General features: G+C 39.8%; 1 protein-coding gene across 1 annotated transcript; it reads right to left on the bottom strand.

Annotated features, from left to right (window-relative positions):
- Positions 1–118: 118 nt before the first annotated feature.
- On the bottom strand, positions 119–2,020 carry LOC145112838 (protein LYK5-like). The gene has a single exon (XM_079048966.1). It carries the CDS (start codon positions 2,009–2,011, stop codon positions 119–121), a length of 1,893 nt encoding a protein of 630 aa, XP_078905092.1. The 5' UTR covers positions 2,012–2,020.
- Positions 2,021–23,483: the final 21,463 nt, after the last annotated feature.

The raw sequence follows: 23,483 nt of genomic DNA, 5'->3' as shown, positions 1-23,483 counted from the left end.
TCTGCCAAAATCTATGTTCTTCCATTTCTCCCTGTATTTTTTCTAGCTAACGAATATTACGTACTCCAAGGAAATAAATATTGCAACTTACACAAACTCCACATGTAATTGCTTTTAATTATACATTACATCCTTTTTCGTCATCATCACAAACATTGATCTCGTTAAAGGGATCAGATTTTGTTAATATTATTCTTCCTGAACAACGATCTACAGTCCTCTGTAAATCAACATGAATTCTAACTAAAGAAGATACTACCTCATCCATGCTTGGTCTGCTCTCTGGATCTTGTTTCACACATGCCAGACTTAATTTCACCATTTGAACTGCATACTCCATGCTTCCATCTTCTTCATCGGCTAAATCAATCATGCACATAAGCTCCCTTTTTGCATTTACTCCATCGACCATGATTGTAGCCATTGTTGTTGAAAGCAATACTTCTTGACCTCCCTCTCTAAACACAGCATCTTTTCCAGATATCAGTTCCATCATCACAACTCCAAATGAATACACATCAACTTTCGAAGTGACTGAACCATTCCCCACATACTCAGGAGCCATATACCCTCTGCTACCCACGATCCTTGTAGTGAGGACACGAATATGATCTGTTGTTCTTGCATGACTGAAATTTGAAATCTTTGCTCTCAGGTTGCTATCAAGAAGAATGTTGCTGCTGTTGATGTTGTTGTGGATATACATAGGCTTAGCGAAGTTATGAAGATAGTGAAGCCCATGAGCAACATCCATGGCAATCTGAACCCGTCTACACAAACTATGAGTTTCTTTCGGTCTTTTTCCTGATCTAAGCCAATCTCTGAGAGAACCCATCTTCATGTACTCGAAAACAAGGTACAACGAATCTTGATTCATGCAAAAACCATATAGTTTCGTCAGATTGATGTGGTTAATCTTGCTCAACATGTTCACTTGCATCGATACATCAATACCCGTCTTTTTAACTGCTACAATCTGGTTCCCAAACACTCCATGATACACAGAACCCTTAATCCTACGCTTGTGATCAAAGTTTTTTGTAGCTTCCTGTAGTTCGTGAAAGCTAAAAGCTTTGATGATTCTCTCAAAGCTTGCAATTTCGACAAGAAGATCCTTAGGCGAATGTGACATTTCTTCACTATCTTGTACCTTTTTCCCTTTTCTCATGTAAAAAACTAGAATGCCCAGAAAAACCAGAAGGGAACACACAACTGAAATTCCAACTTTTAAGGGTTTCTTTGATTGCGATCTCTTTGCAGAAGGCACTGTCGACGTTTCTGGTCGGATTACCCTTCCGGAAATTGAAGGTTCTTCTGTTAAAGGAATCAAAATCGTAGTGAAAGGGAACAAAGTAGGATTAGTTTCAGAAAACCCGTTTGCTTTTAACACACTCTCGACACTCACGTTAAACCTCCGAGCAATATCAGGAACATTATCCTTGAAAACGATGGAGTAGGTGAGTAAATACTTGGTGCCACTCAAGACTTGATCTTTTGTAGGACAAGCACAACGTAGCGGGACTTTGAGCTCAAACCCATCTTCCAAATCGAACTCGCTGTATCTATTCGCATGCATTAAAGAACTACATGTCGATAGACCCTGAAACGTCAAATTTGCTACAATAAAATACGTTTTTGCCTGTGGTGAAAGGAGGAAAGTGGTGATGGCTTGGTAATTACACCGATCGGAGCAGGAACAGTTCACCGGAATAACGACGTCTTTGTCGATGGGGAAAACGGCGGTTTCTGTTACGTGGTTGATGCGGGCAAGCTCATGAGGGTTGGATGACATCAGGGCTGCGATGGTGGTGACAGAATCGAAAGGTGGTTTGGATTTGAAAATGAGAAACGATTGGCAAGAGAGATGGTGGTGGTGGTGGCCATTGCAGGTGTAAAGCAATTCATCTTTGGTTTTGCAGTTTAACACTTGATTTGCTGTGTACTGCTGTTGGGATCTTATAGATGAAGTTTGAAAACAGATGAGAATCATGAGATTGAAGAGAACCTTCATGTTTTTCGTTTTCTTTATGGTAAAACGGAAGAATTTTGATCAACTTATATCAAATACTCCGTATATGTATAACTTGAAGTTGAAATGTTGTATACAAAGAGAAATGTATTTGTGATTAAAATATTTAAAATGGTCCCGTGGGCCCTTGACTTGACCTGGTTAATTCTTAATAATCCCATAATTTACATAAATTATGTACTCGACTGGGCTAATAATAATAATAAGGGGTAATTACTAATCTAGCCAAATTAAGGGGTAATTAACAATTTTTAGCCAAAAATTAGCAAATGGCCAAAAATAGCCCACGAAACCGTAGGTTTCGAAATTCGCCTATTGTTTCGCCATTTCGTCTACTGTTTCGCGTTTTGTATAATTTTTTTTTTCTTTTCATTTTTGACATTCAAAACCGTATGTTTTTTAAAACCTACGGTTTCCTCTCGAAACCTACGGTTTCCCAAACCGTAGGCTACGGTTTTCGCAAAAAAAACTACGGTTTTTTTTTTTTTTTTTTGGGAGGGGTATTATCTACTATTTTGGCCAAAAAACTACGGTTTTAATTTTTGATTTTTGATTTTTTATTTTTAAAATTTTTTTTTTATTATTTTTTATTGTAATATAGAGTATAAAAAAGAGTGTTTATAATATGTACAATAACTTTAACAATTATTTTGTTTAAATTTTAACAATTATTTTGTTTGAATTATTTTGTTTTAATTTTAACAGTAGTCAACTCTGACGAAAAGAGTAGACTACTTTTTGGGTAAAGTTGACTACTTTGTTGCTAAATTTGACTACTTTTTTGTTAAACTTTACTACTTTTTCGTCAAAGTTGACTACTGTTTTCAACCTATCTTATATATATTAAGTATTTTATATTTTTGGAAAGTTTATTCTCTCTAGCTTCTTTATCCTCAAAATTAAGATAATGAGTTGTAACGAGTATTTTGTATTACTCGTTACGGATGGAAGATGGGAGTTTGTTAATTCCCAATTATCATATGTTTGGCCACTGGGATACAATCCGAAAATGTTTTATTTAGGTGTTGAATTTTACGAAAACACAACGTTCACCGAATTTGTTCAGTTGGTCAAGTGCAAGATGGGTCTTCCCGAAGAATAAAAAGTTAGTTTGGCCTATCAACATCCAAAACAACTCTATTATTGTGGTATTGTTGATGATCGTGATATTAGAAAGCCGATAAAGGTATAAATGGCGTTGGAGATAAATATGTGTCTGTGTATGTGGTGGTTGAAGAAGGCGTTTGGCCGAACGAAATGGATGATAGAGGAAAGGCATCTGCAGCAAATTTATCAAGTGGAAAAGGGAGCAACAACCCAATAGGTAATTTTAAAAGTCCAAGTAAAAGTCAATATCATAGTGTTGCTGAAAATGTAAATGTAGTGCCAGAACCGATTATGTATGTTACACCGGAGAATTATAAGTATATCGGTGATAATGATGTTGGTGCATATGTTAATGATGTTGGTGTAAATGAATCATTTGACAAAAAAAAAGCAGTAGCCATGGTGAATAAGGTTGGTAATGAATTTGGAAAACAGGAAGTTCCGTTTTTGCATGATGGTGAACTAAAAGGATATGGCGAGTTTGCGGATTGTGACAAGTTGGATATATCCGGCCTACATAGTGATTCTAACGGAGAAGAATTAGATGACGAATCTAAGCTTATTTATTCAGATATCATGTTTCATGGTATGCCCCCTTTGCCTTCGTGTCCTGTAAACGCTGATGTGAACATTCCATGTCAGAGGGTGGATATAAGTGAAGAGATTAAGGTTTTAGACATTTTTGATGACAAAGAGTTGCTCAAGCTTGCAATCGGAAGACAATGCATGGAACAAGGTAAGCAGTATAAGACTACCAGATCGAGCAAAGGAAGGTTCGAGGTTGTTTGTTTGGTTAAAAATTGTTCATGGATGGTTAGGGCAAGGGGAATCCAATCGACTACTGCTTTCCAAGTCACAAAAGTTGTTGACCAACACACATGTTGTGCGACAAATTTGGAGTCTAATCATCGACAATCAAAGAAAAAGGTACTCGGCCACTTTATCGCTGAAGTATTGGCCGGAGACTATAATAGAGTTTATCGGGGCAATGAAATTGTTAGGGACATCAATTCGAAATTTCCAATCAATATCTCATACCAACAGGCATGACGTGCAAAACAATATGCGTTGTTGATGTTAAGAGGTACCAAAGAGGATTCATTCACCAAACTACCAGTGTATCTGCATAACTTGGTCAAGCACAATCCAGGAACTGTTACTTAGATAAGAGTAGACGATGATGATCGGTTTGAGTTCGTGTTTATCGCGTTGGGTTGCTCGGTAAGCAGTGTTAATTTTTATAACAAATATAACATATGAATCCTAATTGGTATTTGTTAATGCAATAAAAAATAATTATAGGTACGAGCGTTCATCAAATATTGTAGGCCGACCCTAATAATTGATGGTGGTCACCTAAAGGGTGAATTCAAAGGCACGATGTTGCTCGCAGTGACAATGGACGGTCAAAACCAAATCATGCCTGTTGCTTATGCCATTTGCAAAAGTGAATGTACTGAGACGTGGTCCTGGTTCCTTCGAAAGCTACGTGAATGTATAGGCAATTTGGAAGACCTTACAATCATATCTGATAGGGCTCCATCCATAGCGACGTCAATTGCAAATATATTTCCTCATGCCTATCATGGAATATGTGGTATCCATTTGTATTTCAACATTTCAGCAAAATTTGGAAGCAGCGATACAATGCACGCATTATTTTGGGAGACATGAAAAGCCTATACCATTAAAAAATTCGATAATGGGATGAAAAAAATAAAAAATGTAAATATTCGTGTATGAGAATACCTACAAAACATCAATCCAGAAAGATGGGCCAGGGCACATTTTCCTGGGAATCGGTATTTTCTTATGACATCAAATAGTGCGGAGTCGATAAATTCAATGTCACGATTTGCAAGAAAGATGCCAATATTGATGTTGATTGAGTATTTTCGTGCAACAATGCAACAATGGAGTTTTCAGAAACGTAATGTTGCAGGTACTAATATTTTATATACATTGTTGCTTGAGTATTTTCTTAACTCGTGTAGTAATAATTTTATGAAAAAATATGTCTATTTTTTTAGCTGAAACTAAAACAACACTCACCCAATGGGCTGAAACGATTATACAAGCAAATAAGAATGCTTGTAATAATTGGATGGTGTACCCTATCTCAAATAGCAGATTTGAAGTGAAAAGCTCTAACCACAAAAGTGTCATTGTTGATTTCCAACAAAGAACCTGTACATGTAGGCGGTGGCAAATAGATGGCTTACCTTGTGGCCATGTTATAATATTAAATTGATAAATACCTGTTCCATTCATCTAGGTTCTCCACCACCCACATAAATTCCTTCGTGACTTTGTCTTTGGGTTCTTTTCCCAAAAAACCTTGATTGAGGATATAGAGCAAAATCGCACGGACAACATCGTCAGCCGATATCTCATTGAACCGTCGGTTCAAGATAAGTAGCTCTAAATCTTCTACAAGCAACGTAGTGTCCGTGTGATACGGGAAGACTCTGGACCGAAATGTATTATCACCGTATCCGTGATTATACATGGTTGAAAATTCGATCCTTGAAGTAAGAAAACGGCCCATGTAAAGTCCCGAGACAATACAAAACTCTTCCGGCCCAAATGAAAAAGAACGTCCAGAAAACATGAAATGTAGACGCTCAGCTGCATCACTTTCAGGGGTAGGACGCAGCATGTGAAGTAGTAGGCCATGAATAAGTAGTCCGTCTCCGGACTGAGCCGGTAGATCCAAGAGGTAACCAAAGCTAGTCCTTGAAAATATCTCTCGAACCGGCCCGTTCAACTGACTCAAAACTTCATGCAACTTGTGACATGAAGCTTTCACAGATATATTGCATGTCATCTTTTTGTTAGGAAGCTACAAAATAAATAAAAAATAAAGTTAAATAAGGTTTTATAAAAAAAAACAGTGTTAGAGTATCACACAATAAAACAGTTAAACATTTCATATAATCTATTTACTTTCTATAAAATACCAAAGTAAATTATTTTACACAAAATTTTGTCTTTTCTATAGTACTTGTATACAAAAAATAGTATTGTACTTTAAAAATGGTGTGACAATAACATATTTTATAACAAACCCGAAACTACCAAAACACAATGTTATTTTATCAATACAGTATAATACAAAGTATCTACACATTATACACATAAAAACTTCTTCAAATAGATACTACGTTGCTATTGTATGCTATAATTGAGACATAGAAAATAACATCATTTTTAACAACATGCAAAACATTGAATCATAAGATACATACAAGAGGATATAATCGTTACAAATACGTTTAAACAAAATTTTTTTTAATAAAATTGAAAATAAAAAAATATATATATAAAACCATACATTTTAGGAAACCTACAATTTTTTTTTTCCAAAAAAAATCATAAGATACATACACGGGGATACAAATGTTTATTGGCTATTAAATTTAAAAAAAAAAAACGGTTTTTTTGTGAAACCTACGGTGTACAAGTGTTTACTGCACAAACTGTGCAGTAAATACTTGTACACCGTAGGTTTCTAATAAACGTACGGTTTCCCTTTTTTTTTATAAAAAAAATTATACCACAACAAAATACATCCAATTCCTATTCTATTGATACCATTTTAAAAAAAAAACGAAAAAAAAATAACGTCCGTACGGTTTCATATGAAATCTACGGTGTACAAGTCGAAACTGCACAAACAGTGCATTGGGCACTTGTACACCGTAGGTTTCATATGAAACCTACGGTTTTATATATATTTTTTTTCAATTTTTTTCAAAAAAAAATTTATCCCCATAAACAAAACCTACTCCTAATCACAAACACGGTAAAATTTTTATGAAAAGTAGACAAACCTGATTGTTCTTCGGGTGCTCCATTGAGAGAAAAACGTAGCCTAACAATAAAAAAAATAGAAAAATGACCTAATCTGAAATTTTTTTCATTATATAGTTTGGGCTAATGGGCCACGAAAAAGTAGACGGCCCCTTGAAACAGAAGCCCATTAGGGGAAAAGAGTAGTCAACGGGCGTTGACCGTAGTCATCCCCTGTTGACCGTAGTCAACCGAATGTTGACTACTCTTTTGTGGACTATTTTTGGCTAAGTGAGTTTTTTTGGCTATTTTTTGATAAGTAATTAGGAAAAAAGACTAGTTTTGTAATTTCCCCTAATAATAATAATAAATATGACAAATAGTTATATTTTCTACCAAAAGATTTTTTTGCCCAACGGTATCTGGTGTTGCCCTCCTTAAAAAAAATTATATTTTTTTTATAGCGTTTAACTTATTAAAATTGATTAAAATTATAATTTTTGAATAATATGATATTTAAAAGTATATATAATATATATAGATGATATTTTATGAAGTGAATAACTAGAAATTAAATTGAAAAAAATATAACTTTTGGTATTTAAAAATAGTATATACAAATTCTTTATTTTCTTCCGATTTATCTTTTGACTCATATATGAAATGATGACAAATGTTTTAAAATATTATTAATTTTATCAATTTGTAATATTTCTCATCATTTTACATGGATAGTTAAATGGATATAAAGATAAATAGAAAGAAAAAATATAAATATATTTAATTTCTCTTAAAGATAATACATTCATTTACAATATAAATGTCGTTGCTAAAAATGAAAAACTACCTTTTACAAGAGAAGATATACAATTTATAGGGTTATAAAACCATAAACGTATACTTGATCATTTGTTTATTAAATATTTATAAACACCAATAAAAGATCAGTAACTATTTTAAAATCAAAGGTATGATCAGTAACTATTTTAAACAAGAAATCAAAGGTATGACAAAAATAGTATATGTACACAAAGACCCAACAATAAACTCATATTGTGACTTATTGAATAAAAAAAAGAAGGAAAAAAAATCTAACGTCATTTAAGAAAAAACAATTGATAGTTTTTGGAATTTTGTTTTCAGTAGTTTTATATTAATAATCCCAAGAATCTTGCCTAATATATGGATTTATCGATCTAGAGATGGTCAAAGATTTTAAAATCCAATAAAAAATTAAAACCAAAGTAACTTTAGTGGCTACTAGAATATGTTTAGTGATAATTGATAAGATACTATTGGTAGGTTGAATTGATCAAACTCATTCTATTAGGCTTTCCGGTAGAGGGAATATCTTCATGCGTGAAATCCGAGCTGGAGGTTATTTCTACACGTGAACACTGCCCCAACCGAACGTAGGCGTCATGTGACGTAGGCCTCTTCATGGGTGAAGACGAGAAGTTTGATTGGCTAGGCATTTTTGACCGTTTCTTTTGTGTACTACAAGAATGGCCGAATCCAACACTGAGATTAAGTCGAATGCAGTTTATCTGAGACGAAGAGGAGGACTGCTTCAGCCTTCATGTCGTCGGAATCGAGAGTAGCCTTCTAGTCGCCGGAGACGATGCTTGATAGTTTGTTTGAATATCAGAACCAATAGACACACAAGGAAACCGACAAATAGTATTGAAAATTATATGCCGATTAGTTGCGAATCATAAATCTAATTATTATTAATATGATTACCGAGTTTCGTCCAAAAACCAAATCAATCATTCTCAATTAGATATGATTATAAGAAATGAGTAGAAGCATGTTGTCCTGTTATTGGACGAATTTAAATGCAAAACAATAAAGTAAAACCAACATGTTTGTAGTTGATCTCGATCGAACGTAAAATTGCACCGATCGGACACTTGTCCTTAGAGGTTTTGAATTCGCTTCTAGGTTGTAATTAACATAGTAAAACCCTAGGATTTAATGCAGACTTATCTGTTTCCCAACATCAATGGAAAACGATAAACGCAAAGTGAATACTCAGAAACTTGAAGAAATTGCAAAGAGAGAGAGAGAGAGAGAGCAGTTATTTCCGTGTGTCTCATACGGATCCTAGGGAGTTGTATTTATAGGTGTCAAAACCCTAGAAAGCAATAAAGGGCCCTCATAGGCCGGACCCTAGAAAACCTAGGGCGACGCCTTGCTCTCCAAGCAAGTCGTTTTTTCGGCCTTCCAGAATATTCCGACGTGATTTCCACGAAGTCAACGACGGTCAAACGTTTGACCGGATCGGTCAAACCGAACCTAGGGCGACACCTTGCTCTCTAAGCAAGTCGTTTTCTGGGCCTTCCAGAATATTCTGACATGATTTCCACGAAGTCAATGACGGTCAACCGTTTGACCGGATCGGTTAAACCGAACCTAGGGCGACACCTTGCTCTCTAAGCAAGTCGTTTTCTGGGCCTTCCAGAATATTTTGACGTGATTTCCACGAAGTCAACGACGGTCAACCGTTTGACCGGATCGGTCAAACCGACTTGATCCAAACTCACCAATAATAAAAGCTCCTCAGCTCTCAACGACCAATGCGTCATGTGAAGTGCCAAGTACGCCTAAATTACGCCATTTCGCACACTCGCGACGTCAGCTAGTGCTAGGCTAGGCTAGGCGCACGTGTTTGGGCTTAGCCCGTCCCTTGCTCCACTAAAAGCCTTTGAATGCCTATCAAGAGAATAACATTATAAACCCACTAAATGTTTCTTCCCCCACCAATGTGAGATAATGGAAACTAGCCACCTTGCTTATTCCATTGAAATTTCCAATAATCCTCCACCGAGTTGGAAAGTTTCCTTTCACTCAGACAGATGATGTCACTTGAGTGTCACGATGATTAAACCCTAGTTTAATGAGGACAAACAAGAAGCGACCAATTCAATGGTAGCCTTATAGGTTTAAACCAAGAACCTTGTGACCTCTCCGGTTTAACCCCACACATCACTGGCCGTCTTTGGGTTCTCCCTGAGCGCTAATATGGTCATGCGCTATAAATCATTTTCATGACCCTTTAGAAGATAAACCACTAATCTTCACTTGAGGCGACACCACCACTAGATCATATAAGCAAAGTTTTACAACATCTTTGTTGCTTAGATGTCTCAAAAACTTTATTAAGAGTCTTAACTCGACCTCGTTCCCGCCAACGACGTACTATCCTACCTCAAATGGATCTATCATTAATGATAGTACCTTCTATCGTTAGTGACTTCGTTGTTACCCTTTAAACTTGAGAGATAGAAGCACTAATTCCAAGTTGGGTTTCCAACACTAAGCGATTCTATTCTGGTTTTAGACCCATGACTCTCGTGGTAGATGTAACCAAATCTCTCGTCAGATGTTTGGTAAATGGATCTGCCAAGTTCCTACTTGTCTTGACATAGACAAGTTTGAGGGTGCCACTCTCAATTAGTTGTCTTACAAAACTGTATCTCAGACCTACATGTCTCGACATCCCATTATAGACCACATTATATACTTTAGACAATGTGGCCTCACTGTCACAATACATGAGTATTGAAGGCATTGAAATATCCCACAAACGGATATCTATAAGTAGATCCCGAATCCACTCTGCCTCTTTGCCCGCTGCTGTTAAGGCAATTAGCTCTTCTTCCATTGTTGAATGAGCTATGCATGTCTGTTTCTTGCTCGCCCATGAAATAACACCGCCAGCTAGAGTATAAATTCAACCACTTGTGGATTTTGAGTCATTGGTTTGATCTATCCAGCTAGCATCAGAATACCCTTTTAGTATTTCGATAGATGACGAATACATCACTCAAAAGTACTTGTCCTTTTCAGGTGTAATGTCCCATTTTAAAAAACCAAAAATTTTAATTTGATTAAAGTAAAGATTCCCAATTGTAAATCCATTATGAAGAAAGTCGTTTATTCCAAATACATTTATTGAAAATCAGAGTAATATTAAAGCGCAAAATCTTCATTGTTGCCGATAAATGTGTAAAGTCAGGCCTTTGCCTTCCCATGACGATCGATGATACCTGAAACAATAAACAACTAGGTAAGCACAAAGCTTAGTGACTTTCCCCCAAAATAGCCCATACGATAAACATACAAGCATGCATAACGACCCACAATCATCGGATTGGAATGCCTAGGCCCAATCAGTCCACAGACTGGAATGCCAACATGCAATGGGTCCAATCAGTCATCGGGCTAGAATACCCCGTGTTTGTTGGCCTACCGCCTCAACCTAACCGCTCTTCCTGAGCTTCCGTGCCTATGGCTTACAGCCGGTCCGCACCGGATATGTTGGCCTATAACACAAATCAGGACCGCCTTAACCCACTATCACCATATGTCGACATATAAACAATCAAGGATCAAGTAGGCACAAAATACAGGCAAACATCAATCATACAATTCACTACCGCCTACTAGTCCTCTCTTAGCACACTGTCCCGCTACCAGCTAACCTCCATGAAATGTGTAACCATAAGTAACCAAAGGTGAGATAGCCACCTGAACAGATGATCCTACTCTAGAGCCACAACCAAACAAGGAACATACAAGAAAGCCTAGATCATGAATTCTCAGGCTGTCCTACGTGATTACATACAGTCCCTAGGGAAATCCACTAGATGATAACCAACAAGTACATGTAGACATACAGATCTACAGCTCACTACCGCATAACAACATCCTATATACGAGGATACAGATCTAACAGATCACTACAGTATTGCAACATCCTATATACGAGGATACAGATCTAACAGATCACTACATCACAACAACATCCTATATACCAGGATACAGATCTAACACATCACTACAACATAACAACATACTAATACCAACAATCCAAGGAATACATAACCGTATATACTCAGAGGTGAGATAGACACCCGGACAAGTGATCCTACTCTAGAGCCACAACCAAACAAGGAACATGCAAGAAAGCCTAGATCAAGAGTCCTCGGGCTATCCTACATGACTATATACAATCCCTATGACATCCTTCTACTAAAAGATAACCAAAACTAGTAGGTCGGCATTGGTGCCTTCGACCCACGGGTACAATGAGGCAAAAACTCACCTGAAATGAAGAAACTCGAAAAATTGAGATGTGTTTCCCTTTCTGCACAGCGTGCTCCCGCGAATCCGCTAATCACCAAAACCAAGTAATACCTTAATCAATAGTCCAAAACCCTCAAGTTTGACCTAAAGTCAAACTTGGTCAAAAGTCAAAGGTCAACAAAGTCAAAGTCCAAGGCAGCTGCGTACGTCCAACATACTCCTCGTACGCCCAGCGTACGCGACCTGATCTTATTTCTCCATTAATTACTTTATCACTTAACACCTTCTGTCCAGAGCTCAGATCTAGACTCAAAACATCGACTCAAGTCATAAAGTTTCCACTTTTATGACTTTCCATAGCTAGAAAAGGTCCAAAAGCCAAAACCCCAACTTATTAATCCATTAAGACATCATAACTCTTGCATGGAAGGGATAGAAGGACCAAGATCACATTTTTATGGTTCCTAATATCTTCATAACGGATAAAGTTTCAAACTTTATCCATTAGAATGGTCCCAACAAACAAGATCTAGTCTTTAAGTCTCAAAGGTACCAAAAGTGCATCTTTTTCAACATAATCCATTAAGTCCAAGTCTCCAACCTTCAGATCTGAATCAATATGATGTTTAGATGGATAAAGTTTCCAACTTTATCCATAACAAGGTGATGCGCACAAATTATACCTATCTAGTTTTAAATTTATAAACCTAACTACTTATGTACTAATGCACCTATAGGAAGTATACCTAGTAAGTGTATAGTATAGTAAAGTAAGTTGGATATCGAACACATGGAACAGATATAGCTAATAATTTAACTACTAAAAACAATTAGCTAAAGTGGGGGTTTTATCTGATTTTGCAAGTTCATGTTAACTTAAAACAAACTCTTAACTAAAAACAAATGTAATCAAGATAATAAAAACACTTTCGTTTAGTTTTGAACCCACCTTTTTCCTAGGGTTAGTTCTTATTACTTTATCTAAAATGTGGTCACTCCTAGCTCTAGCAATTTAACGGTCACTAAACTACTAGGTAAACAAGTGTAACATCCAGGATTTTTCCAGGTATTATGATTAATTATCTTAATGAAATTATGGGGTTGTTTGGTTGGGCATTGACCTTTGGGCCTTACAAGTGGGCTGTGGAAACTGCATACGCGGGGCGTACATTGCCATGTACGCCCAGCGTACTCGTGAGAATAAACCGTGGAGGCCATGCACGTACGCCCAGCGTACCAGGAGTACGCCCAACATACGTGTGCAACTCTTTAAACCCTAAAATTTAGGGTTTACTCCCTATATAAAGAACATTACCCCTGTTTTTTTAGCCTCCCTTCACCCATAGCCAGCCACCACGAAAACCCTAGCTCATATTTGTGTACCTTTGTGATTTGGAACCCATTTGAGAGTGTTTGTGTGTTGTGTTAGTGAGAAGGGAAGAAAGGAACTTGAAGAAGAAGCAAGGATCCACCAAGAGCTTGTAGATCCAGGAGATTGGCATCACTTCTGACCCTTTGGAGGTATCAAGTTCCTTACTTGGCCATTGTATGCTTATATTTGTTCATTTGGGTATTTTATGTCACCTTTAGACCCCATTGTTGAGAATGCTTGAGTATTGAGGGTTTCAAAGCATAAGAGCTGTCCTTTTGGACTCTTAGAAACATCTAAGGTCATAAAAATCGGATCTTGATGGTTAAGCCACAACCATGCAAGTGCTAGTTGGTCTTGAAGCTTGTTAAATGGACCAAAATCATGTTTTGCCCCCAACCATGCATGCAAGCACATAAAGTTTATGACTTTATGGTTTAGGAGGTCTTAAAGGACCTGGATCTACAGTTTAGACGTAAGGACTTACTAGATTAAGTCATGAATGATGTTCCAAGGAAGCTAGCCAGTACGCTGGGCGTACTCCTTGGTACGCCGCGCGTACTGGGTCAACTCCCCGTTTTGGTCAAGGCCAGCGTACGTGCCAAGTACGCTGCGCGTATGCATACAGAGTGGATGTTTTGGGCTTTTGGGCCTTAAGAGAATGGGCCTAGACTTTTGGGCCCCGTGGCCCACTGTGAAGTATAATCTTAGACTTGGGAGTCTGGAACTAGAGTATTGGGCCATGATTGGACCCTTTGGAATTATTACATTAGGACTTGGAACTTTTTGGGCCCATTTGGGGGATAAGGACCAATTCAGAAATTGGGCAATTAGTGGGCCCTTAGGGAGTCCTTGATGGGCCATAGGAGGGCTGGGCTTAATAAGCTAGAATTGGGACTTATGAATGTTCCAATTGGACCAAGGGGTAAAATGGTCATTTTACCCTAAATAATGTTATAGACTCTGATTGAGTGTTAATGTGATTATGATAGTCGATAGTTATTGGAGCAGCTGTTAGAGACTACTTTCCGCGAGATTTGACACACAATTTTCCGAGGTGAGTTACCTTCCAGTAGAAGTGGGTCTACGGCCACAATGTCAGCCCACTAGTAGGAGTTGGTTGATAGATGATTGTCTTTGTGATAATTATCTAGGTTTGCTACTACCTGATATGTTTTATACGATTAACATGTTGTGATATATGTGATAGTGGTAGTAGGGGGATTAGTCCCGGTTACCGGTTGAAAGATACCGAAGGGGTCTTCAGAGCCCATGCATGTCTAGCGGTATGTTTATGATATGTTGTATGTGGTAGTGGTAGGTGGTGAAATAGTCCCCACTTACCGGTTGAAAGATACCGAAGGGGAGGTTAACTCCCGGTTACCGGTTGAAAGATACTGAAGGGGAGGTTAGCTCCCGGTTACCGGTTGAAAGATACCGAAGGGGAGGTTAGTTCCCGGTTACCGGTTGAAAGATACCGAAGGGGAGGTTAGTTCCCGGTTACCGGTTGAAAGATATCGAAGGGGAGCCCAGCTCCCAGTTATGCCAGACAGATACCGGTTAAAAGATACCGAGGGGCAGGCATTATGTGGTATGTGGTATGATGGGGGAACTCACTAAGCTTTGTGCTTACGGTTTTCAGTTTTGGTTTCAGGTACCTCTTCGTCGAAGGGGAAGGAGTCGACACGGTAGCAACGCATCGCACACACATTATTTCTGCATTTTGGGATCCATGGGATTTGTACTCTGATATTATTACTACTTTCTGTTATGGTTTTTAAGACATGTGAATATGGTTTGATGAATTGAAATGATGATGATGTTGTTTTTCAGTAAATGGTTTTATAAGTTACTTAACTAAAAACAAAATTTTTGGTCTTGAAAATTGGGATGTTACAAGTTGGTATCAGAGCCCTGGTTTGAGGGATTCGGGCACACCTTCGGGGCTGTCTGAACTCAAATCGAGGGTATGAAATATTTTTACAAGAAAATAATTTTCTAAAAAGTTTAAATAAGGAGTTTTGAGAAAAAACAAGGTGTGTGATGCGTGCGAGCGACCGAGCTCAAGTAAGTTTTCCCCAAGATACCCATACAAGTTATGTTATGATGTGATATGATTATGAGAACTGCATGCTATATTAGGGCTAAGGATCTAGGAAGGATGCCTTGTATGCCTGTTATGTGTGTATGAGAACTGCATGCTAGATTAGTGCTAAGGATATAGGAAGATGCCTTTTGTGCCTGTTATATGTGCTTATTGAGTTACATGCTAGAACTGATTAGTCAGTGATTTGATGGCCTGAATAGGATATATTTGGTATGGTTACTCAATGCTCGAATGTTGCTTGCTTTGTGCTTTTAGGGATTCTAGTTATCTTTAACTAAATAGTAAACGAATACGTTAAGTTACATATTGCGAGGACTAAATAATTTCATAAGGTTAGGTCTAGCCCTATTGCGCAGCTCTTGTTTGAGTCCAACCGTTGTCGGGGCAGGATCTCCCATTCGAAGAATTATCTGGTCTTAGTGATATGTGATGGTATTCGCAAGCTAGTTAGGTAAGGGTGGCAGGAATTCCTTATGCAGCTGATGTCGGAGAGTAGGTCGGAGAGTTCCCCTAGGGTAAGCCTAGGATGAGATTGGTACAGAGAGCAGTAGCAGTAGAAGGGACTTGGTGAAGTCAAGGCAAACCTTGAGGAAAGTACGGATAGATGTGGAAGGTAGTATGGGCCCGTACTACTGAAAGTAGAGGATCCGTACTCGAGTCAAGGCGGGCCGAGATAGAACCAGGGAACTTGTAGTATGTGAGACCTCCTGAAGTTATGTATGACCCTGACGGTTATGTGTTTTGTTTCAGAATGGTGATGATTACGCATCATGGAGGAGGAGGTTCAGGATTAGGATCAGGATCAGGCTCAGGATCAGGTTCGGGATCAGGTGCCGAGCCAGTTGATGAGGGACTACGTGAGTTAATTGCTTCTGAGATCACTAGAGTCATCCTTGAGTCGACCCCAGTGATTTTCGGGTCGATCAAGGAAGGGATTATTGAGCTGATGGAGGATCGTCTCAGAGCATTTAGGAGTGATTGGGCGGCTAGCCAGTCAGGGCGCGCACACTGTCCTTCAAGGACTTCATGGGGAGTGGTGCGTCGGACTTCCATGGGGTGAAAGACCTCATCGTGGCCAGGAGATGGATTGCAGACATAGAGTCTGACCAGTTGACGAGCTTCTTCCATGAGGGGTCAAAGGTCCGGTATGATGCGGGTTGTTTGAGAGACAGATCCAGGGATTGGTGGGAGTCAGTTGGTGACTCTTTGGGAGCCTCATCTATTGAGGCCATGACTTGGTCGGACTTTATAACCAGGTTTAGGACGGAGTTTGCACCGGCTGTGGAGCTTCAGCAGCTAGCCAGGGAGTTCCAAGACATGAGACAGACGACTGAGACGGTGGCGGAGATCACCGCCAAGTTCCGGGAGAGGGCCTTATTGGTGCCTCAGTATGCAGGGGATGCGGAGATGCGGAGGACCTGCTATCATGACATGTTGAGAGCTAATATTCGGGAGCATGTCATCTTCTCAGCATGTCTGAACCTGGATTCTATGATTTCCAGGGCGAGGGAGAGGGAGATTGATTTGGAGCACCTCGGGAAGGGGAAGGCAGAGGAGGGACAGGTTACTGGGGCTTCGTGGAAGAAGCCCAAGGGATTCGACTCTAAGTTGAAGGGCCAGCCGGGCCAGAGCCGCTGCAGGAAATGCGGCAGGCCGCATGAGGGAGCTTGTAGATTGGGATCGTTGGCCTGCTATAAGTGCGGAAAGACAGAACACTTCAGCAGGGATTGTACCGCCCCTGCCCCCACTATTCAGACATCGAAGTTGCTGTGTTTTCACTGCAACCAGCGAGGCCATAAAAAGGCCAACTGCCCGAGATTGACAGCAGCAACAGCGCCAGTGGCGGAGCCAGCTCCAGCGACCCTGCGCCTCACTGATGGCCGGCAGGGCAAGACAGAGGCTCCGGTGGTGAAGATCCGAGCCTTCCAGTTGACTACCAAGGAGGCACGCGCCGCACCCGATGTGGTGACGGGTATGATTTCTTCTCCCTAGCTTTTATTATATGTTGTTTATGATATTCATGTGCCATGTTATGTTTTTTTGTAGGATCGTTCCATGTGAACGGTATTCCAGTTCAGGTGTTGTTCAACTCGGGTGCTACTCGATCGTGTGTCTCTCTTGCACTTAGCAAGAGGTTCCCTAAGTCTTCGGTCATGTTGGATTGCCCACTAGAGGTCAAGATTGTTGACGACCGATCAGTTCGAGCATCAAAGGTTTTCAGAGATTGTGTTTTGAGGTTGTTCGAGGAGCGCTACTTGGTAGATTTGTTTCCCATACCTTTGTGTGGGAACAAGGTCATCATCGGTATGGACTGGTTGAGCCCTAATGGGGCTGTGATTGATTGCACACAACAGTTGGTACGTGTCAGGACCCCAAGTGGGGGAGATCTGGTGATTCAGGGCGAGAGGACACAGCGTGGACCAGCTTTATGCTCAGTAGTGAGGGCTAGGCGCTACCTTCGGCATGGTTGCGCTGGATATGTCGCCTATGTCATGGATACCCGGGAGGAGGGTAAGGCGACTGTGAGTGATGTGCCGGTGGTGTGAGAGTATCCGGATGTGTTTCCAGAGGAGTTGTCTGGGATACCTTCGGAGAGGTAGGTGGAGTTTAGGATTGACCTGGTTCCTAGTGCGGCCCCGATAACCAAGGCACCGTATCAGTTGGCTCCTCCCGAGATGGAGGAGTTGTCTACACAGCTGCATGAGCTGTTAGACAAGGGATTCATCAGACCGAGCAGTTCACCCTGGGGAGCCCCGATTCTGTTCGTGAAGAAAAAGGACGGGTCGCATCAGATGTGTATAGATTACCGGGAGCTGAACAAGGGATTCTTTGCAATTAACGAAATTATAGCTTAAAATGTATTAAAGTACTACCTAGAAATGTGTATAAATATGTCACTATCAAAATACCCCACACTTATCTTTTGTTTTCCCGTAGCAAAACTAATCTTTTAAGTTAAACTTTCATCACCAACATCACATAATATAATCCATTTAGAACCCATCAATTACACCAAGACCGCAATGCGCATATTTATGTCTATAATTCCTAAAAATTTCCCCAATCTTAGATACTCACAATCCTTATGAACATTCACCCCTTAGTTCATACGACACTCATTTTTGAAACCCTCCGAATCCATCATCAGAAATCTTTCTTAACCTCAAGGTATTTTTGGTTAAGCTACCCAAGCATACATATGATCTAGAAAGAATTACAACTTTGATACCATAATGCAGCTCTTCGAATTAATCTCTTCTTTGATATTTGCTTTTTGATTTCTTCGAATTCAACACCTTTTTGTTTGATTTTTGGTATATTTGAATTTTGATTCTTTAGAGTTTTTGATCTTTTGATGTAACACCCGTGTTTCGAAGCTAAGCATTGATGCGATGATGTAATAGTCTAGGTCAACCGTTGTAACCTATTTTAAAGTAATAAAGATGAATTATTTGAATATTATGTGAATTATGTGCTTTTATGTGATTATATACTTGTTTGTAAAAATATAATAAAAATAAACGTCAAAAATAAAATGTTAGATAAGCCTGATATCGATGAAGAAAGTTGTAGTGGTCGTGATATGGATTCCGGATATATAAAGATAGCTGAAATCCGAGTTATAACGAAGAAGTTATGACATGTCGAAGTTTCGCGATAAAACCGGCACGACACTGTGAGACGTAAATAGTGAATTTGCGAAATAGGAATTTTTAGCCTTAACGATCTAAACGCAAGTCGTAGTGTTCGTTAAACCGAGAGTGTGTATAAAAAGAACGTCCAAATCTGACTTCGTATAATGAAGTTGTGATTTTTCTAAGGTTTGGCATAACAGTGCACAACCCGGAATTCGAATTTTAGATCGAGTGGTTTTGGCCAACGCAACCTAAATGAGAATTGAAGATCTCGTTAATAGTAGTTCAACGGTAAAAAGACAGACGAAAGCGGACATCGGATGAAGAAGTTATGAATTCTTAACGGACTTTTCCTGTCCCGGCCTGTTAAAAATATAACTTTAAAAATAAAGTCAAAATTAGCCGACGGGGTCTAAACGAAAGTTGTAGAGTGCGGTCCCGCCTACGCATGAATATAAAGAACGTTGAAAATGGAGCTCGTATGTGAAAGTTATGAATTTTTGAAAGTGGGATGACAATTTGCGAGACTGTCCGATGGGGTACGCCCAGCGTATCCTCGGACGCCAAGCGTTCCAGAGTACGCTCTGCGTACGAGAAGTGGAGGCCCTGCGGTTTGACTTTTTCTGCGGTCCGAGATAATCCATGTCGCACCACCGAGGAACCAACACGTGCCCCATTACGCGCAGCGTAGGTCCGAGGTACGCCCAGCGTACCGAGGCCTCGCACGACTATATAAGGGCTGCGAGGGCAGCTCGTTTCCTTTGCCATTTTTCAACTTTCTTTCTCTCCCTACTCTCTCTCTAGCCTTCCAAAACACCTCCGAAGCTTAGGAAACCTCCCTAGCATTAGAAGAAAGCTCCGGAGCGCCCGAGGGCTCCGAGAAAAAGAGTTTTTCGTTTTGGCAACTCTGCCCCCGCAGAGCCCGGTTTTCAAGCAAACCTCTCAGTTTCGTGAAAGAATATCATTTTAAGAAGCGAAGTGTTGTCCGAATCACCCCCTTATCAGGTGAGTGTATAGTCACTTTCATCTTACACATAGATATGATGTATTTTATATAAATTACGTGCTATGTGTATATATATTATCTGTTTACTTGGGATCTATGCTGGATGAAAGATCTGAACCTCTTTCTTTTCAGATCTGAACTTTTTCCTTCAGATTTAAAGTTTTTCTTTCAGATCTAAACTTTTCTTCCAGATCTGAACCTTTTTCCTTCAGATCTAGACTTTCTCACTTCAGATCTGAACTTTTCAGATCTAGGCCTGATATATGAATAATTTGTACTTGAGATCTATGTTGTATCAAAGATATAAACTTCGTTTTCATATATGAGTTGTATATGTATTTTATATCTACAATTATGTTGGGTAAAACATGGGTAGATGAAATAGTTGGTGTGTGGTGAAATAAAATGATGAGAGGCCTCGATGTTGACGTTGATCCAGTCATCTAGAGGAGTATGGATGACGACCACAGACTTTTCTAGGAAGTCTAGTGGAACGCTAGCAGGCTCGCAACCTGTAGGTGTTTGTGAACGATGTGTTCACCGGTGTACTCCATCCTGTAGGTATTTGTAGACGTATGTACAAGAACTTTTTGGGTGCCAAACCACCAAGTCTTTACGGAAGCCCAAAGCCTGTAGAGATTATGGACTGGATCTCCGAAATGGAGATGGTATTTGAAAGCTGCAACTGTAGCGATAAGCAGAAAACCGTCTTTGCGGTTCGACAACTGAAGACCGGAGTCTTGAGCTGGTGGAAATTGTTGGCAGATACGATACCACGAGGAGAAGCTTTGAATATGTCTTGGGAAGCGTTCATAGAACAATTGAAAATGATGTACTGCTCCGAAATAGATCTGATAGATCTAAACAATGAGTTCCAGAACTTGAAGAAGGGGAAAATGAGCATTGATGACTATGCCACTGCGTTTACCGAGAAGATGAAGTTATTTCCATACCTGGTACTGATTGAGCTCACCAAGATAGAAAAATTTGCTAACGGATTGCCATCATACTTTGGCCCAACAGTCAAAATGGCAAGCACGTTGAAGGCAGCCATTAGAGCAGCCAAAAATGTTGAGACCCTGTTAAAGGAAAGGGGTCTGGAGAGAACCGAGGTTGGTGAGAAAAGGAAGTTTGATGGATCCTCGAGATCCAACAAGAAAAGTAAATCCTTGAAGTATGGTTCAAGAGGAGGAGGAGGCGAAGCGAAATGGTGCGAAAAGTAAAAAAAGAAGCACCATGGGAAATGTGACGGGGAGGTCACTTGTTTTAAGTGTGGAGAACTTGGGCACTATGCCAATGAGTGCACCTTCAACAAGAAAGTTTGTTATGGGTGTAATGAGGAAGGGCACATCTCGAGGGACTGACCGAAGAAGAAGGAGGCAGAAAGGCCTAATGTCCCACCGAAGCCAAAAGCCAGAGCTTTCCAGATAACACTCGAAGCCGCGAAGGATGCATCGGACGTCGCTTCAGGTACCTTTCTCGTAAATGGACTATCTGCCAATATATTGTTTGATTCTGGAGCAAATTACTCATTATATCACATACGTTTGGTGGAAGACTAGCATTGCCTATAGAAAACTTGATAATGCTCTAGTTGTAGAAGTTGCCAGTGGCAAATTCATACCTGTTAGTATACCATTTGTGTGCGACTATCCGGAAGTCTTTCCCGAAGATCTTCCTGGATTGCCCCCTGATAGACAAGTAGAGTTTTGAATAGACCTGTTACCAGGAACGACACCAATAGCAAAAGCACCATACCGGCTAGCACCGACGGAAATGAAGGAGCTTATGACGCAACTTCAGGAGTTGTTGGACAACGGTTTCATTAGATTAAGTTCATCACCCTAGGGAGCTCCGATGTTATTCGTAAAGAAGAAAGATGGAAGCATGAGGATTTGCATAGACTATAGGGAGCTGAACAAGGCAACAGTGAAGAACAATTACCCGTTGCTAAGGATTGAGGACATGTTCGATCAGCTGCAAGGTTCGAGCTATTTCTCCAAGATCGATCTTAAGTCTGGATATCATCAGCTGAAGGTGAGAAAGCAGGATATTGAGAAAACCGCATTTAGAATGAGATACAGACACTATGAGTTATTGGTTATGTCATTTGGACTCACCAATGCTCCAGCAGCATTCATGGATTTGATGAACAGGTTTTGTAAACCATTCCTCGATAAATTCGTAATAGTGATCATAGATGACATTCTGGTTTACTCAAAGAGTCAGCAGGAGCATGGAAAGCACCTGCAATAAGTGTTAGAAGTTCTGAAAAAGGAGAAGTTGTACGTAAAGTTCTCCAAATGTGATTTTTGGATTCGAGAAGTCCAATTCTTGGGTCATGTGGTTAACCAAGAAGGGATCATGGTTGAACCAGCAAAGATTGAAGTTGTGATGAAGTGGGAGCGACCAAAGAGTCCTACGGAGATCCGAAGCTTTCTGGGATTACCCGGATATTACCGAAGGTTTATCCAATGCTTTTCTTTGATAGCTGCTCCATTAACATCCTTGACCCATAAAGGAGCTACTTATACTTGGAGCGAGAAGCACGAGGAAGAATTCGAGAAGCTAAAGAAGAAGTTGTGTGAAGCACTGATTCTTTTTCTGCTCGAGGGAGTTGCAGACTTCGCAGTTTATAGCGATGCATCTGGAGGTGGGTTAGGTTGTGTTCTGACCCAAAGGGATAAGGTGATAGCATATGCATCGAAACAATTGAAAGAACACGAAAAGAACTACCCCACTCATGATCTGGAGTTGGCACCGGTAGTATTTGCACTAAATATATGGAAGAATTATCTATACGGCACGAAGTGCAAACTTTTCACTTATCATAAGAGTCTTCAGTATCTCTTTAATCAGAAGGAATTGCACATGAGACAATGACGCTGGCTAGATTTGCTCAAGGATTAGGATTGTGAGATACTTTACCACCCTGGTAAAGCAAATGTTGTCGCTGATGCTCTAAGTCGAAAAATGAGCCTTGAAAGGCGAAGGCCAAGAGCGTTAATAATTGAAGTTGTCTCAACGATTGTGGAAAGCATCAAGAAAGCTCAAGAAGAAGCTTCAGAGAAAAATGACCGAAAGGAAGAGCGTTTGGGAAAAACGTTAGTGTTCAGTACAAACAATCAAGGATTGAAGGTATTCCAAGATAGGATTTGGGTACCTAAGATGGGAGGAATAAGAGATCTTCTGATGGAAGAAGCTCACAAGACCATGTACTCGATTCATCCCGGCAGCACAAATATGTATAGGGATCTGAAACTCTACTACTGGTGGCTGATGATGAAGCTCGATGTTGCAGAGTATGTGGACGAGTGTGTGACATGTGCAAGAGTTAAGGCACAACA

This window comes from Lactuca virosa, chromosome 1, assembly GCF_052849685.1.
Source record: "Lactuca virosa cultivar CGN04683 chromosome 1, Lactuca_virosa_CGN04683_v6, whole genome shotgun sequence".
NCBI lineage: Eukaryota > Viridiplantae > Streptophyta > Magnoliopsida > Asterales > Asteraceae > Lactuca > Lactuca virosa.
Note: the sequence above shows the minus strand (reverse complement) of the source record. Positions and strands in the feature narration are given on the sequence as shown.